The sequence below is a fragment of the Asterias amurensis genome, chromosome 14, assembly GCF_032118995.1.
Source record: "Asterias amurensis chromosome 14, ASM3211899v1".
NCBI lineage: Eukaryota > Metazoa > Echinodermata > Asteroidea > Forcipulatida > Asteriidae > Asterias > Asterias amurensis.
In genome coordinates this window covers 19,736,769-19,754,411 of record NC_092661.1, presented here as the reverse complement: position 1 = coordinate 19,754,411, position 17,643 = coordinate 19,736,769, and the positions used below count along the sequence as shown (strand labels likewise).

The 17,643-nt window shown below is 38.6% G+C and overlaps 2 protein-coding genes across 2 annotated transcripts; one reads left to right on the top strand and one right to left on the bottom strand.

Moving 5' to 3' along the window:
• Positions 1-588: 588 nt before the first annotated feature.
• On the bottom strand, positions 589-6,446 carry LOC139946746 (allatostatin-A receptor-like). Its single transcript, XM_071944411.1, has 2 exons — positions 6,203-6,446; positions 589-2,067 (listed from the first exon to the last, which is right to left on the bottom strand). The coding sequence occupies exons 1-2, from the start codon at positions 6,444-6,446 to the stop codon at positions 1,205-1,207; spliced, it is 1,107 nt and encodes a 368-aa protein (XP_071800512.1). The 3' UTR covers positions 589-1,204.
• A 7,155-nt stretch (positions 6,447-13,601) lies between these two features.
• On the top strand, positions 13,602-16,876 carry LOC139946920 (uncharacterized). The gene is made up of 3 exons (XM_071944704.1): positions 13,602-13,773; positions 14,123-15,269; positions 15,628-16,876. The coding sequence occupies exons 2-3, from the start codon at positions 14,153-14,155 to the stop codon at positions 16,251-16,253; spliced, it is 1,743 nt and encodes a 580-aa protein (XP_071800805.1). The 5' UTR covers positions 13,602-13,773; positions 14,123-14,152; the 3' UTR covers positions 16,254-16,876.
• Positions 16,877-17,643: the final 767 nt, after the last annotated feature.

Sequence of the window (17,643 nt, the reverse complement as noted above, 5' to 3'; positions counted from 1 at the left end):
GTTATCGAATATACCAGATAAAAGAGTTATTTTGGCAGGGGAAAAAAATGCGAATGGCAAAGGAAAAAAAGAAAATAAGTGCCAGTTTAACATTAAAAAAGCTGATCGAACAATTCAAAGGATTTTTTTAAGAAATGTTGAAACACTTAAATTGTTGAATTAACCCTTTTGCGTTGGAGCAAAAACTTAAAATGTTAGATTTAACAAACAAAATGCTGGATCCAACACTTTCAAAGTGTAGTCACTCACCGAACTCATGCAAGTGTTGAATTAAACTCTTTGGTTTTTAGAGTGTATGTTGTTTGTACAAATTCTGATGTCAGCGCAAATGCACAGCTCGAGTTTGAATAACATTATTTTATTTATGTGGACAGTACAAGATATTTATCTATTTAATTTCCGATTTTTGTAATATTCATAGTTTCATTCTTCGATCTAATATTTTGGTGCCGTACTATTGGCTACTTATACTTATAAAATACAAACAGTTATTATGAAGAATGAAATTAAGTATTTTGTATTTTATTCATTTGACTAAATTGGTATACCTACTCTTACAATATTGCAGTACAATAATTATTTGATGAATTATACAGAGTATGTAAACAACTATGTGAAGATACAATGACATCAACGTTTTGTGATAGGTTACTTTTATAGTGACTTATAGCCTATTTGGTTTGAGTTTGAATATTACCACATAATATATGTGCTCACTATTACAAAATAGGAAATAGATAATGTTTAGGCCTACGTGTGAAGTTTTTGCATTTGGATATTCCAATCCATGTGATATAAGAATACCTGCCACTAAAAACAGGCAACACATAACACATCACATCAAGTATAGTAACTATTAATTTTGAACATCTTATAGGGCTATTGGATTTAAAGTGGGCCTAATCAATGTACAGACAACAAACTTGATATACTTTGTTTTAAACAACTATTCTTATCTTCGTTACTGTTTGGTTCAGTGAGGAACAGTTTTTAGTAGAAGAATTGGGCTTCAGTATGGAAATAGACAAAGGGCTGTTCAAATACATTTTAAATGATTACGCAATTTCAGAAAAAAACTGATCGGGGAAATACATTATAGGCCTACTGTCACACAAATATATTTCCTGTTTCCTGTTTGTCTATTATTTTTGTTACAATCTTCCAACCCTTCACTCCAACCTGTTTCAGTCCAACCTGTATTTTCTTAGAGTGCATGGTGAGAGTTTTGGTATCCCCTAGTTAAACAAGGGTTGTTGTTATTATTAGCATAGTGCTCTCTGATCCCAGCAGTACCACCAGATACACTCATCACACCCCCAGATGCCCTCTGTTGACCACCAACCGCGTTATGGCAGCAATTGGGACTACCTAATGCCTGCAGAAACGCTCTGCGATACTGCTTACTTTGAAACCCATAAATGAACGGGTTCACGCAGGAATTACAGAATGCTATCAGTACACTTGCGTGGTAATACCAAGCGGAGAAGTCCAGGTTCCAACCGCACATGTAGGCGAAGAACATAAACTGATTTGGTGCCCAACAAATCGCAAATGTCACCACTACGATCAGTAGCATCTTGATGACTTTCTTACGAGCACGAAGAAGATCTCTTGATAGCTGGTTCTCTCTGCCATCGCTCAGTGATTGGCGCATAGCCATGGCACTCTTATGCAAATTACTCATGATCTGCCAATAGGAGAGGCCCTGTATCGTCAATGGTATTAAGTAAATGACGCAAAAGTTGGCCATTCCCAAAAATGTCTGCCAGGCCTTGCTTGGCCAATTAAGAACACAACTACCCACGTCAGTGTTTTTATACGTGTACAAAAAGTAACTATTCATGACGATACCCATGGACCATATGCAAATGATCATGATGGTGGCCTTCTTGACAGTGAAGACGACTTCATATCTTAAAGGATGCACAATACTGAAGTACCTCTCTAAGGTAACGCAAGTCAATGACATCACAGAGGAGACGAAGCTTGCCCACAGAGGGAACTTGGAGAGAAGAAGACGGCACAGAAGCTCACCACCAAAGCCCTTGGGTACGGGAATCACAAAACCTGTACAGATAAATTAAATCAGCACTCAATTAACTTTGTTTTGTGTAAGACGACCGAACATATAAAACAACCAACCAACAAACCAAACAAACAACCAACCAACCAAACAAACAAACAAACTCCCCAATACCCCCAACATATCATCCCAACACCCCAAACAAAACAAAACAAATGCAACGGGAAATGTCGTGTAGATTGCATCAAAAGAGATATATCTCTTTTGATACAATCAACAGTTTGCGATCTTCAAAAAGTAAGTTAAATCAACTATACGTATATAAAGACAATTGTGTACATTTTCCAAGTATCCATTTTGCAACCCAATTTGAATAATTTCAAGGACTAGAATTTCCAAATGACCAGTTCAGATAATAAAACGAAGACGCTAAAAGGAACAACACATGTCTTATTCAAAAGATTATCATTTTAGATAAACGGCGATACCATTAAAAAAAAAAACCTTACATGTCTATCGAATAACTTATTAGCGGACGTACATGTCAAGATAAGGAACAAAAATGAACGGGGCACTCAATAAAGACATAAGACAAGGTAAATATTTGCTCTTTTCCTTCGTGTAAAAACAAGAATTTTCTAAGGATTGGGCAGTGAAATGTTTTCATAAAACAGCCTTAGGACCGGACTTCCCATACTGACACAAGCTAAAATTTAATTTAAAACATTGCGGAGAGATTTGTTTTTTCTCCACTCTCTCAATGAAAAGAAAATATTGCGCAGATGATTTTTTTAGCTTGAATTTAAAGAAATAAAGAAATAAAAAAATAACAAATATTCTAAGCACAAACGTAAAATTAGGCCACGAAGGACGTTTTCCCGCACGCTTTGTTATTCTTGTAATCTGACACGATGATCAAGTTTTATAAACTCTCAATCAAAATTAATTTCAATGTAAAATATCCGGACGTCATAATACCGGTTCGAAAACCTCATTTCCGGTAAAAGGTGTAGCTCCTTAATGAACAAAATCACAATTAGTGCCTAAAGAGAATTTATTTCAATTTATCTTATCATTATAATTATTTATAATCATTAATTTATTTATCTTATCTTAAAACAAATTAATTTGATTTCAATAATGGCAGTCATCACTTCTTCAACGTCGAACGTTTTTGTTTTCAAAGGAACATTAACGGCCTACAGAATAGGTTAGAAAACAAAGCTCGTCCAAGATCACAGATTTAAAACAAAACTACACGGTCGATATGAAGACGACAGTAGAAAAAATCTTTGGAAATATTTATATCTGAAATGTATAATTTGATGATAATTAGATCAATATAATTTCCCGTTTGGAGTCTATCGCTCAGTGAGAATTTTTCACTATTTTCTCGTGACTCAGATGGCCGATCGATCTCGAACTTCTACAGGTTTGTCGGTTTATGTTTATGGTGGAATACATAAAGTTCTTACACTGCCAGCAACTGTTTTGTTAGCAAAAACAATTATGTATGTTCCTTTAGGTAATCAATATCAAGACCTTTACAAATTAATTTGATAAAAACATCGATGACATCATTGAACATCAACGATTATCATAAAACGGGAATCAAGTTGGATGGCTCTTTTATATTATACTCATCAGACTACTGCGATCTTCTGCAATGAATTTGAAAAGACAATGTGGGAAAACGTTTTGACTTGGACTTCAGTGAAATGTCGATTGTGTTTATGAATTTATAGATGGATGACATCAAGGTAAAACTGAGTCTGCTTGCACTGCTTTTTCTTATCTTGCATAAAACCGATCTCTAAATTTAGTCATCGATAGTCTTTCTGATGAGTGTGTTGGAATATTCATTATTTGGTCGAGCAAAACTTAAGGTTTTCCAAATAGTACTTTTCAATAATATTTAACAATGTTTTCAAATGTATTGTCAATAAATAAGATATGGATCGCAGTTTGTGAGTGCACAGTCTTATTAAGGTTTATAAACCATGATTTGTGAGTGCACATTTTTTGATGGTTAATAAAAGGATCATTTGTAAAACATGTTTTAAGATGCCTAATTTTTCATGTCCGGCATCACTTTCTATGGTTTACATCCAATCACTCTATCCACAGTGAAACATGTCGAACAAGTCATAGCAATATTATGTATTGACAAACGGCGACCCATAAAGAGTAGAATGCTCTTTTTCACTTTGGTATAACTAATCAGCAGACGATACTCAATGGTTCCTTTTAGGACCATTAAGAGAAGAGAAACCACATCAGGAATGGCACGCCAGGCCTGCATAATAATATACTTCATTCTTGTATAAACATGGCAAGGCAGTTTCCCCTTTTCGCAATCAGTATTGTCTTTGACTCCGTCTACCCCCCCCCCCCCCTACTCCCCCAGTCCCAACCGATGGAAAAACTGAATACGCTACTGACGTGGCAGCTTTAAAGTCAACACATTTTAAAATATTCCTCAATAAATAGTTTCCATCAGTTAATGGCTATGACATTTTAATTGTGTTTGTGGTCTGAATAACAGACTGTGAAAAAGCCATTTGCCGAATTTCCAATCGCCTCTTCAGTCCACCCTTGAGAAACCATTAACAAAATAACTGACGTATGCTTTTATGCCTTCAATTACATTTTTATGCCATTTTTATGCCATCTCTACAATTAAATTTGTGTGCAATTTTGGTATACAAAATACTGTTGGTGACCGATTGAAAATGTACTTGAACACAAATCAAACCAGTGTTACTTAATTAAATTAAACCATAAAACCAACCGTTGTCACAAAATAACTTATTTCTATGGAACTGAGGTCCTTGTGCAGTACAAATTTGAAAATCGAACCTCACCTTTGTTTATGGTAATTTTTTGAAAAGAAAGAGGGAAATCACATCACCGGTAATGGTCGTTGTTATGTTTCGACAATGTGGCTTTGTGAGGTATCGTTTACCCGTCATGTTTCCTTTTTGTTCGTCCGTGACTGCCCAAAAACCCAAGAGCAAATCATTGTGACGATCAGTCAGACCAGACAGACCTTGTTGTTGTATTAAACTCGAAAGTTCTAAAGACGATGTCCGATAAAATTTGAATTTTTCTTTAAAATACAATAAAATACAACTTGGTAAAACGTTTTCAGTGGATTCTTGGTAATTGTGAACTTTCATCCAATTGTAGCAAATTGGAATTACATTTGTCATGTCTGCAATGATAGGCATAATCTTCCCTTCAACAATATTAGAATATATACACTTTCCCGGCAAGGGGATAAAATAGTGAAATAAACATTGAGGTATTTAAAGGCAGTGGACACTATTGGTAATCACTCAAAATAATTATTAGCATAAAACCTTTCTTGGTGACGAGTAATGGGGAGCTGTTGATGGTACAAAACATTGTGAGAAACGGCTCCCTCTGAAGTGCCATAGTTTTCGAGAAAGAAGTAATTTTCCCACGAATTTGATTTCGAGACCTCAAGTTTAGAACTTCAGGTCTCGAAATCAACCATCTAAATGCACACAACTTCGTGACAAGGGTGTTTTCTTCTTTCATTATTATCTCGCTAGTTCGATGACCGATTGAGCTCAAATTTTCACAGGTTTGTTATTTTATGCATATGTTGAAATACACCGACTGTGAAGGCTAGTCTTTGACAATTACCAATAGTGTCCACTGCCTTTAAAGGCACCGGCCAACTTTGGTAATTGTCAAAGACCAGTCTTCTCACTTGGTGTATCTCAAGATACACATTAAATAACAAACATGTGAAAATTTAAACTAAATTGGTCGCTGAAGTTGCGAAAGAATAATGACGCACACGTTGTGTGCTTTCAGATGCTTGGTTTCGAGACTTCAGCTGAGGTCACGAAATCAATTCAAATATTTCAGTGAGAATTGACTAAAAAACAACGTATACGTTACTTCATCGGGAGCCGTTTCTCACAATGTTTGATAATATCAACAGCTCCCCATTGCTCGTTACCAAGTAACTTTTTATGTTAACAATTATTTTTAGTAATTACCAATAGTGTCCAGTGCCTTTCAGTTGTCCAATCACAAAGGTGGTGGGTGCATATGAAAAATAGCATTCACAAAGTTGTAAGAAGTTATTTTGATTGCAAGGAAATATTGAAAACGTTTTAAAAAAAATAATAAGTTAACACTCACCGAGATGTAGCGGTATGAGAAAAACGGATACGATGAAATCACAGACGGCCAAACTCACGATGAACATGTTGGTCAGATTTTGTAGCGATGGTACCCTTGCTACAGTAAACATGACCAAGAAGTTACCGGTGATCCCAAGTACAGCTATGATACCATAGACGGCTCGTAACCAAACCTGGTCCTCGAAGGCTCCCTCGGCTGACCATCCTTGCTGCCCATTATCCTGGTCATCAATGCTACTCATCTTGTGAGGCTCTTACACGGTATGGAGTTATTTAAGAGTAAAGTTTGGCGTGTCTTGTCGTGTAATCAGCAAAGTTATAGCGGTTGAGGCATCCGAAGGTTAAGAGATCGCCTCTTCGTGATCAGACGTTGAATTGGAAACTTGAAGCAGCGATACTTGAGTAAGTAACTTCCTTTTGTTATTTCAAGTCCAATATTGAAAATGAAGACGTTAAGCCTCGTTGGGATTATACAGGAAGTCAAACAATATTATAAGAACGAGAGACTTTGGTTGCCGTGACACAACACGATGCGAACGTCATATTCTCCTTGTTTTATAAGAGTATACAGCCAATATCCTGCCCATCTTTAAACAACGCAGGCTATCACAGGCTATTCAATTGTCCGTTCTGAATATCATTAGGGACATGTGCGTGGTTTCAGTCGCAGTAAGATGCTTTAAAATGTATTTTTCTAAGTGGTCTTTCCATGCCTGATTCTCATTATTTCCCGTCTTAGTTTTTTTGTTTCGACAATTATATAACCCAAAATACAATAGACTTAATTATTTCATTATACACTTTCGGCACGGGAAAAAAAAGAAAAGTTCACAGATTTACAAATAACTTACAGAAGGTAATGGTGGAAGACTTCTCTTGAAATAGTATTCCATGAAATGCTTTACTTTTCGAGAAAACATTAAAACAATTATCAATTCTCGTTTTCGAGAATTACAGATTTTTTAAAACACATGTCATGACACGGCGAAACGTGCGGAAACAAGGGTGGGTTTTCCCCGTTATTTTCTCCTGACTCCGATGACCGATTGAGCCTAAATTTTCACAGGTTTGTTATTTTTTATATAAGTTGTTACACGAAGTGTGGGCCTTTGGACAATACTGTTTACCGAAAGTGTAAAATGGCTTTAATAACAGCCACTGATGTATCCTGCTGACAATGACTAGAGCAAGTCGAAACGTTGATACAATTAAGAACCAACTCCGTGGTAGCGCAGTTAAAGGAACACGTTGCCTTGGATCGGTCGAGTTGGTCTTTGAAAAGCGTTTGTAACCGTTTGTTATAAAATGCATATGGTTGGAAAGATGTTTTAAAAGTAGAATACAATGATCCACACAAGTATTACTCGAAATTGCACGGTGTTCCCTTTACCTCGTCGACGAACACGGTCGGCCATTTATGGGAGTCAAATAAATGGCCGACCGTGTTCGCAAAGTAAAATGAAAACCACGCAATTTCGAGGCAAATTTGTGTGGATCATTGTATTCTACTTTTAAAACATCTTTCCAACCATATGCAATTTATAACAAACGGTTATAAACGCTTTTTATAGACCAACTCGTCCGATCCAAGGCAACGTGTTCCTTTAATCGATCCTATAGGCGTAAGTCCCTGCTGATTATTCCGTCAAGGCTATTTAAAAAGAAATGCATCCAAGAGATTCGACGTTGGACACAACAAAACTTCCTGAAGTTAAATGATGATAAGACAGAGTTCCTTCTATTTGGGTCACGTCAACAGTTAACTAAGGTTTCAGTGCCATACATCTCCATCGGTGATGCTCGGATAGCTCCCTCGCTGAAAGCTCGGAACTTAGGGGTTATTTTTGATTCATCGATGACACTTCAGCCACACATCAACAACATTGTTCGTTTATCATCATATCACATCAGGAATATAGGTAAGATTCGCAAGTACTTGGACAAAAGTGCCACTGAAAAGGTCATTCACGCATTTGTTACTTCTCGTCTTGACAACGGCAATGCTCTTCTCTACAGTCTTCCTAACAACCAGATTTCCCGACTTCAACGGCTCCAAAATACTGCTGCCCGCATTGTGACACTGTCTAGAAAATCCTGTTCTATCACCCCCATTCTGAAACAACTACACTGGCTGCCTATCTCTCAACGAATCATCTTCAAGCTGATGCTCATTGTCCACAAAGCTCTTAATGGCAAGGCTCCCCACTATATTTCTGAACTGCTTCACGTTTACACTCCATCAAGGAATCTTCGATCAAGTTCTATGCTTCTCCTCATTGAACCCAAGTCTCGACACTCATGGGGTGACAGGTCTTTTTCTGTAGCCGCGCCACGCATCTGGAACTCTCTACCACTTAATCTTCGATCTTGTGTTTGTACTGCAAAATTCAAGTCTCTTCTCAAAACTTATCTTATGTCACAGGTTTTCAATGACTAATTTTGTTGTGTCTGTTTTTCTTTGTGTTGTGTTTTGTTTTTGTTTTGTTTTTGGTTTTACTGCGCCTTGAACACCCAGCAGGGTGGATATGTGCGCATTACAAGTCTTATTATTATTATTATTATTATTATTATTATTATTATTAAAGCAGGACAGGTCTTCACAGAACTGATAAGACTCCTGAAAAATCCAAAATTTACTCCGCGGCAGTTGAATATATAGCAAGTCAGTTTTCTAAAGAACAATCTCTATCTGGCAAGTAGATAATAATACACATGGTGTTTATATACCGCGAACCAATGTTGATATACCTCACCATGCAATGCCTCAAATCCCATACAACTATTAGTTCTATCGAAACTTTCAAAATGCAGTGTTGTAACTAAGTAATTTTTCCTCAAGTCAAGTCAAGTCGCAAGTCATCTTTGCTCTATTCAAGTCAAGTCGCAAGTCATTTTTGTCCAAGTCAAGTCCAACGTGCTATCTACTTTACTCTATGGTTGCGAAACTTGGCACTTAAAATCAAGTCAAGAGAAGAAACTTGATGCATTCGACTCAAGATGCCTAAGGAAGATCTTGGGCATTAAGTGGAGTGACTTCGTCCGCAACGAGGAGGTCAGAGATCGATCACAACAAACTCCAGTGTCCAATACAATCTGTGGGCGGCGCATGAACTGGCTGGGCCATGTTTCGCGGCTCCCCCCTTCGAGACTCGCCAATCAAGTCCTGTGGTGGAACCCGCCGGGAAGGAGGAGGAGAGGCCGACCTAAAATGAACTGGCACCAGACCATCCAGCAGGACCTTCATAGGGTCAATAGAGGCTGGAGCGACGTCAGGTCACTGACTGCAGACCGATCTGCCTGGAGAGCGTTGACTGCCTCATGCGTCGGACGACGCAGGAGCCCCTAAAGGCCGGTTTATAGTCGGTCGCGCGATGGTCGCGCGACGGAAATCTTGGGCGCAATCCTAAGACTGAGGCGTAAAAACCGTGTCTTTTTATGATCGCGCGTCAACATTTCCGACGCCCGACCATCGCGCGACCGACTATAACTCTAAGTCAAGTCGCAAGTCATTTTTGTCCAAGTCAGGTCAAGTCGAAAGTCATTTTTGTCCAAGTCAAGTCAAGTCGCAAGTCATTTTTGTCCAAGTCAAGTCAAGTCGTTTTTGTCCAAGTCAAGTCAAGTCGTTTTTGTCCAAGTCAGGTCAAGTCGCACGTCATTTTTGTCCAAGTCAAGTCAAGTCGCAAGTCATTTTTGTCCAAGTCAGGTCAAGTCGCACGTCATTTTTGTCCAAGTCAAGTCAAGTCGCAAGTCATTTTTGTCCAAGTCAGGTCAAGTCGCACGTCATTTTTGTCCAAGTCAAGTCAAGTCGCAAGTCATTTTTGTCCAAGTCAGGTCAAGTCGCACGTCATTTTTGTCCAAGTCAAGTCAAGTCGCAAGTCATTTTTGTCCAAGTCAGGTCAAGTCGCACGTCATTTTTGTCCAAGTCAAGTCAAGTCGCAAGTCATTTTTGTCCAAGTCAGGTCAAGTCGCACGTCATTTTTGTCCAAGTCAAGTCAAGTCGCAAGTCAACAAAACTGTTGACTCGGTTCAACAACACTCATGGCTGTCAAAATGAGCAGAAATGAACACAATGTTAAACACTCTCACACTATTATTCTCACTCGCTATCATTGACTTGAATGGTTCAAATTCATTCCTAACATCAGTGAACTTCTGAAACCCTTACCAAGTGTATACGTGTATACGTGTATTTTAAGCACATATTTCACCGTATAACCTGTTGTCAAAATTGATTTTATTTTTTAATTATTTTTTATTTTTTTATTTATGCAGGATACAAAAATCAGCACAAGAGCTGTTTTACATTACGGTCCTGTGTAAAAAACAAAAAAACAAAAAAACAAAAAACACACCATTACTTAAAAAAGTCAGAGTAAAAAGATTTAACATATTATGAAGTCCCTTGAAAGTGTGCCTTTCGCTTCATGCATCTTCATTGCATGGCAATTAATTATAAAGTGCACTCTATTTTTATAAAAAAATGCTTCGGGTTATCTGGTAATGTTATTCATGTGTGGTCTTTGACAGTTCATAGCATGGCAGATTTCACGATGTACTTATAAGTAGAAGCGCAGTATTAACCAATGTCAACACTATTCTCAATGCAGTTGCAGCCATTTTAGCAAAGATACAGACATCCTCATCGATTTAACGATTACTAATGTAAAGTAGGTCTACTTATATTCAAGTAGATCCATTAGATCAACTAGTCCTAGAGCTTGATTTTAATATTTGAAAGGTTTGACAACATAAAACTTAGCAACGACAGTGGACTCAATGGTCTGTGAATAATTCACCCAATGTACTTTTTTTACTCGTGGCTTGTCGTTGCGTATAGGTTGATACCACCGGACTTAAGCTTTGATGTTTATGATCAGCAGAGTGTGGGTCCGAGAGTCGTGACACCTTTTTCTCAAGCAAGACACTCGTTATTGCCATGATTGCTTCGTCCTTCGGATGGGACGTAAAGCCGTTGATCCCGTGCGTTGTGAAATGCACGAAAAGATCCCAGTAACACTAATCGCTAGTGAGAAGGGGGTTCGCACCGGAATCGTATACTCCTGGCAGTGGCTGCTGGATGCGCCGTAGCACCTTGTAAACCCTTGGTGCTACATAATTTTGTCTCAGAATGCTTAACTCCATCTAAAAAATGTGTAAGCGCCTTGAGTAGGCCTTACCTTGTTGGTTAGATACGTAAGCCATAATGACTTCGGTATTATTATTATTGGAGTCCACAAAGAACAGACTATAATGAGCTGGCCGTCGAACAGTTCCAGCGTTGAGGGCGGGTTGGTATTGGCTGGTATTTTGTCATAATCCAGACCAGTAGGCCTCAACCTCGTTCCCAGGGGTGATCGATCTCACAGCGCCATTTTTTCCCAGAATGCCTGGCTCGTTTAGTGACGAGAGGTATCGATACGGCGCACTGCCCATGCAGCGAGGCTAAGTAGGCCTATTAACAGACCTTTCGCAAATAGGTCTACTCGCTACGCACGCGTTATGACATGGAATTAAAGGTACATGCGTCCAATTTTGATCAATTAGATCGCTTTGTAGATCAGCATGCACATCAGTCATTCAGGTTAGCGTTTGCGCAATAGGAATTTGCGAAAAAGACTCCATTCGCTTCATTTACATTGCTTCCAGTGACGGCGTATATACATCACACCAAAATAACCAACATTAAAAACGCACTGTATGCTTAAAAAAATGTAATTTCACATCAAAAACTATTGACACAACAAAAACTAACGAAAAATGTTTTTTCAAGAAAAACAGCGCATACTATGCCTGAATCCTTTTATAGATTCAAGCTCATAAAGACCGTTTGTGTGCTCTTCATGTTTTGAAAACCCGACATAGGCCTACTGATGAGCACCACAGTTAGTAATGCTTTTTTTGCACTTGGCATTTTGGCGTTCCATAGATTAGAATCATGAAGATCCACACACGCAGTGAACGGGAAGTTAAAATGTTGTTATTAAAACCGGCTACGTGTCATTTGTTTTCTAAACTCAGTCAACTACATTGCGTGAGAATTAACAATGTAAGCCTCGTACCCTTTATCTATTGGATTCCCAGGTACCTTTTTAGACTTTGTGATAATTAATAATATATTTCACGAAATAGCTGATATAGTGCCTTGCATGTAAAACATAAACAACGAAATTACGATTAATTTGAAGACTCGCAAATTTATAAAAAAAAAATCAAAACAAACAAACACTTCTGACCTCAGAAGGCCATGGCAACTACATAGGCTATATAAAATATGCATACAAATAAAAACTGGAGCAATCAACAGCTACTTTGAAATTTAAAAAAGGTGGGGGAAATGGCCGACTTTGGTATACAAACTTGCGTCAGACTTTGTCATGTATGTGTAATATGCCTGGCTATCCCGTGTTCAATACTCTTCTGGTCATACATGTAAAAAGTATGGTGGCCCTGAAGGGACATCGCATATCGCAAACGTGTGCGCATACGTATGCAATGTCGTGAAACAATTCGCAAATATGTGCGCACACGAATGCAATGTCGTGAAACAATTCGCGAATATGTGCGCACACGTATGCAATGTCGTGAAACAATTCGCAAATATGTGCGCACACGTATGCAATGTCGTGAAACAATTCGCGAATATGTGCGCACACGTCTGCGAATATTATGTGCGATGTCGTGAATTTTATTGCATACCATGTTGCATACCTTTGAATAAAATGTCTAATGATCTGGGGGGTTTCTTTCCAACAGTGAGATAAGCGGTAGTCATTGCAGCAGTAGTCTTTGTTGTGAGGCAAGCGAGGCGTGTGGTCGTCCTTGACCTGGTGCCAAGTTCCTGGGTATACACATGCTTTACAGAGGGAGCCTGCTGTAGCGCCACAGTACTCCCTAGATCGGTAACAAATTATCCACAACTGTGACATCATCCTAATGGTATGCAACATGGTATGCAATAAAATTCACGACATTGCAAAACAAATCGCACTCGTGTGCGCACATATTCACGATTTGGTTCACGAAATTGCATACGTGTGCGCACATATTCACGATTTGGTCCACGAGATTGCATACGTGTGCGCACATATTCGCGATTTGTTTCACGACATTGCATACGTGTGCGCACATATTCGCGAATTGTTTCACGACATTTCATACTTGTGCGCACATATTCGCGAATTGTTTCACGATATTGCATACGTGTGCGCATATATTCGCGATTTGTTTCACGACATTGCATACGTGTGCGCACACGTTTGCGTTATGCGATGTCCCTTCGGGGCCACCATAAAAAAGGACGGGTGTCGTGAATGTTTGTTGCCTATAATTAGCGCTTTCGCGTTCCATATTAAGTTCATGCAGGTCAAGCGGTGCAACCAAAGAGGAAGGAAATGCAGTGGAAATTCCCCCAGCCATAATTTAATTTTTCGCAATATCGAGTGCTGTAATTTTGTCTCCGAGCTGAAAATCTCTAAATTGAAAACCTTAGCTGTTGACTTTCGTTTCGTTTTAACATGAGGCGACTCTGACAACCAAGATGACGTACACATTCTACAGTCAGTGTATAAGGTATGTGAGATGATTAAACAAATCCGATATTGTGCTTTTTTAGGCAAAATAATGTGCTAATCCAGTTATCAATTGCGTTCTACTCAAGGATGTCTAAACAAAATGGGATCAATGTTTATAAATAATGGTCTACTTATGCGGTGTATTTATACCATTTTTAATACATGGAAGATAAACCAAATGACATTACACAAGCGATCCTCATGTGTTAGTGTGGGCTGGTGCCTTTTAGTTTCACATACTTTTTAGGAATAAATATTTGACACTTTTTTCTTTACAAAAGAGTGACCTAAAATGTTCCTTATATTAAAACAAATGAATGTAGTTTATTTTGTAACCAATATTTCAGGTTCGGTTGCTGATCCCCATATGATCTACGATGGCAAAGGGACTATCTCATAACTCAACCTTAGAAAGGTTTGGTGAGGAACATTTAATGTGCTCAATCTGCCATGAACTATTCAAGGAACCAAAGACGTTGAGTTGCTTTCATACGTTTTGTGTAAATTGTCTCTTGACTTATCAACAATCATTCCATATAAAAGGAAAATGTCCAATATGTCGAAATATCACTGTTCCAGTACGAGGGGACATAACAAGCCTCACAACGGACTTCAAATTAACTAGTATGATTGAAACAATAAAGAAGGAAGACCAACAAGCCAAGAAACAAGAAACACCAACTTGCAAAACTCATACAGGAAGAAAATGTTGGGTGTATTGTGAGACTTGCAATGAATTCATTTGTTTAACCTGTGTGACAGAATGCCATAATGGCCACGCGGTTGAAGAGATCAGCGAAACAGTCACAGACGAGAAAAGACAGATAGTTGCCGACCATATTCCAAAAATTGAGAAACTTCTTGTAAAAATCAGTCAGGCTTTAGATACCGTTCCAAGAATCTGGCAAACATTGCAGGTAGCATTTGCGACTATCAGAAAGGACGTAGAAGATAAAGCGATTGAAGAAATAGCTAGAGTAAACTCAGACAAACAACTGATACTTAGTGAACTGGATGAAACTGAAAATGAGAGAAAGTTGAGACTATCTCAATATGAAGACTTCATGAAAGGTGAGAAGCGAAGTTTACAGAATTTGATGACGTGCACAAAACGTGCACTCCAAGTACACAATAACTGTGACTTCATTATAAGCTACAGTCCACTGATGAGGGATTTCCGTATTCTAAATGAATGTAAAACTGATCAGTTTGAAACTAATCTGGTGAGCTTCCAACCAACCAATACTGTTGGTGTTTGTTTGGGGAAATTGAAGCAAACCCCTCTAAGCCTGGAGAACATTGAGGAATTGGAACCCCAACCTCAGCAATCACAAAGCCCGTGCAACAAGTGGAAGAAAATACCGTCAGGAGTTGAATGCGGTGGTAGAGGTGTTGCAGTACTACTGAACGGCTTTGTCGTAGCAGACCCAAGGGGTCAAGTCATTGTCACGAAGTCATCGTCGAATACTGTGTGGAAGAATTGCAAACCAAATCGTAAGTTATCAATTTAATAATGTAAATAATTTGAATTCGTATGTATACGAGCTATTAAGTTGAAGATGCTTTTACAATGACAACCGGCTCTGCTGAGATACTTTTAAGTAAGTTGGCAAAAGTGTCTTTGTCCTCAAAAGAACTTCTTATGCACAGTCCCGGTTGAAAGGAATAAAGACAAAATGTGAAATAAGCATTCCATTCGTCTCTAAACAAGAGTACAAAACAAACTTTGTCAAATAATCAATTTTTTCAGAGCTTGAAAGACTCTTTCTAAAAACTTAATCCAATGAAAACCAATATAGGTCGAAAACAATTAGATGAGAGTACTGAAAATGAATCGTTCTTTTTTCTTCAGACCCTCGAGATGTATCAGCTGTAGGCAGCTTTGTAATCGCTGTAGACGAAACCAAGTTTGTTAGAGTATACAACAGGAATGAGACATCAACCCCCCCTCGAAATTTTGTAACGGTCCATGCGTCTGAAGTTAAGAAGACTCAAGTAGATCTTCGATGTGTAGCTGTAAAGGAAGATGGCGATATCGTTGTGGGTGATGCAAAGAGTAAAGTTCTAAGCGAGCTGTCTCTCATCGATGGTAGCATAATACGTGTAGTTCCCGTACAAACACCACCGGACTTTCTAGCTGTTAACAAGTACTCACAAATGTTGGTATCCGGCGAATATAGTGGCACTGCTGAAGTGCTTGATTCTGATGGTGTCAGACAGTTCACCATCACACCTTATGTCAACAACGCTAAGGTGCGTTGTTGTACTGGTGTATGTTGGAGTAAATCAGGTATTTACCTTGCCATGCACAATAAGGTAAAACGTTCGGGTCATGTACATCATTACGATGATAAAGGCATATTCATTGAGTGTGTGATTCAAGGCTTAATACTTCCACAAGGTATCAGTCTAACAGAGGATGAAACTCGGTTAATTATTGCAGACGATCACTCGGTCCAAATATTCTGTCGCATTTAGTAGAGACATGGTTTTTAAGTTGTAAAAACAGGAACATGAAATTCCATTGCATTGTGTGTGATTTTAAATTAGCTTGTAGCGCGTTTTCATACTACCGATTTGTATGTGTTTTCTGTCATTGAGATAAAGTATCGCGAGACAAAATAAAATAAATGTGATGTTCAATAATTTTGGTAATCTGATATAGGCCCTACTACTATTGCTTTTGTGTGTGGTAAACTGGAGCCACCATGAGCTTTAAATGTACTTCTGAAAGTTTGTATCTAGACAATTTAGATTTTGCAAACGAATCAAGTTTGTTAACAGTGAACCGTTCAATCTCGAACTCGATGTACTAGTCATGTGACTTTAACTCCATGTAGGCCCTAATTGTTACTTTAATTCGATGTACTTCTTGCTATAAATAGACGTACTATTTGTTTATACTCTTTATGTTTAAGCCTATAATGAACGTCTGAACACAAATATGTTAATATTTTGTTTTATGTTAATATTGCGAGTAGCAGCCCCCACCCCTGTGTCAGCCCCTCCCCGTATGTCTGCAACAACTGTAGCATGCAGAGACTGCCATGCAAGAATCGGACTTCTCAGCCACAGCCGCAGCTGCACGGTTTTCCTTTTACCGCGTCGACTAAACACGGTCGGCCATTTATGGGAGTCAACTTTTTGTCTCCCATAAATGGCCGACCGTGTTAGTTCGCAAAGGAAAAGGAAAGCCACGCAATTTCAAGGCAAAGTTCTGACAATCCTTTTGCTTCATTCTTTGTCAAGATGGTCTGCGGGTCGTCCTACAGACTCAGGGTTAAACTCTTTCTTTTATTTACGCGTTTATGTCCCTTGCACTGTATATTTGATGTAATTTTTATAAATCTTTTTACCCCTTCCATTTTGGGAGGTTTTGAGGAAATAAATAAATAAATAAATGAATACGTAAGTTCAAGGTATACCACACGACCTTTTTTCGAACTGCAGGCAAATTGAACTGAAGGCCATGTGGGACTGTAGCATCATCATCTTAATCATCGGTGCCTTGGTACCTATGCCTTTTGTACCACCAGAGGCGCGGAAAGTGGGATGCGGTGGTGGTGCAAGCAAAGAAGAGGAGCGCATTGAGAAATTTGCACTACTTGTTATGTTCCTGTCCTTTCTTGTTAACTTATACTATGACCGTAGGTCAATAATCGTTGGTTTACCGAGTTTACTTATATCATTCTTTGTGACTTATCATTCCTCTCCTGCATTATGCCACACCATTTCATGGACTTGTCGTGGTAGCTGCCAAATTATGTGCACTGGTGCTTCGGTTGCACATGCCATTTGCGAGTTATGGGCACAAGATAACAGACGTGCTTGGTGATGTAGATTGAACCCGCTTTGATTTTGATTTGTT

Coding starts and splice junctions, on each gene's coding strand:
- LOC139946746 (XM_071944411.1), bottom strand. CDS start 6,446: ATGAGTAGCATTGATGACCAGGATAATGGGCAGCAAGGATGGTCAGCC. Junction 2,068..6,202: donor TCTCATACCGCTACATCTCG/GTGAGTGTTAAC, acceptor TTATCTGTACAG/GTTTTGTGATTCCCGTACCC.
- LOC139946920 (XM_071944704.1), top strand. CDS start 14,153: ATGGCAAAGGGACTATCTCATAACTCAACCTTAGAAAGGTTTGGTGAG. Junction 15,270..15,627: donor GAAGAATTGCAAACCAAATC/GTAAGTTATCAA, acceptor TTTTTTCTTCAG/ACCCTCGAGATGTATCAGCT.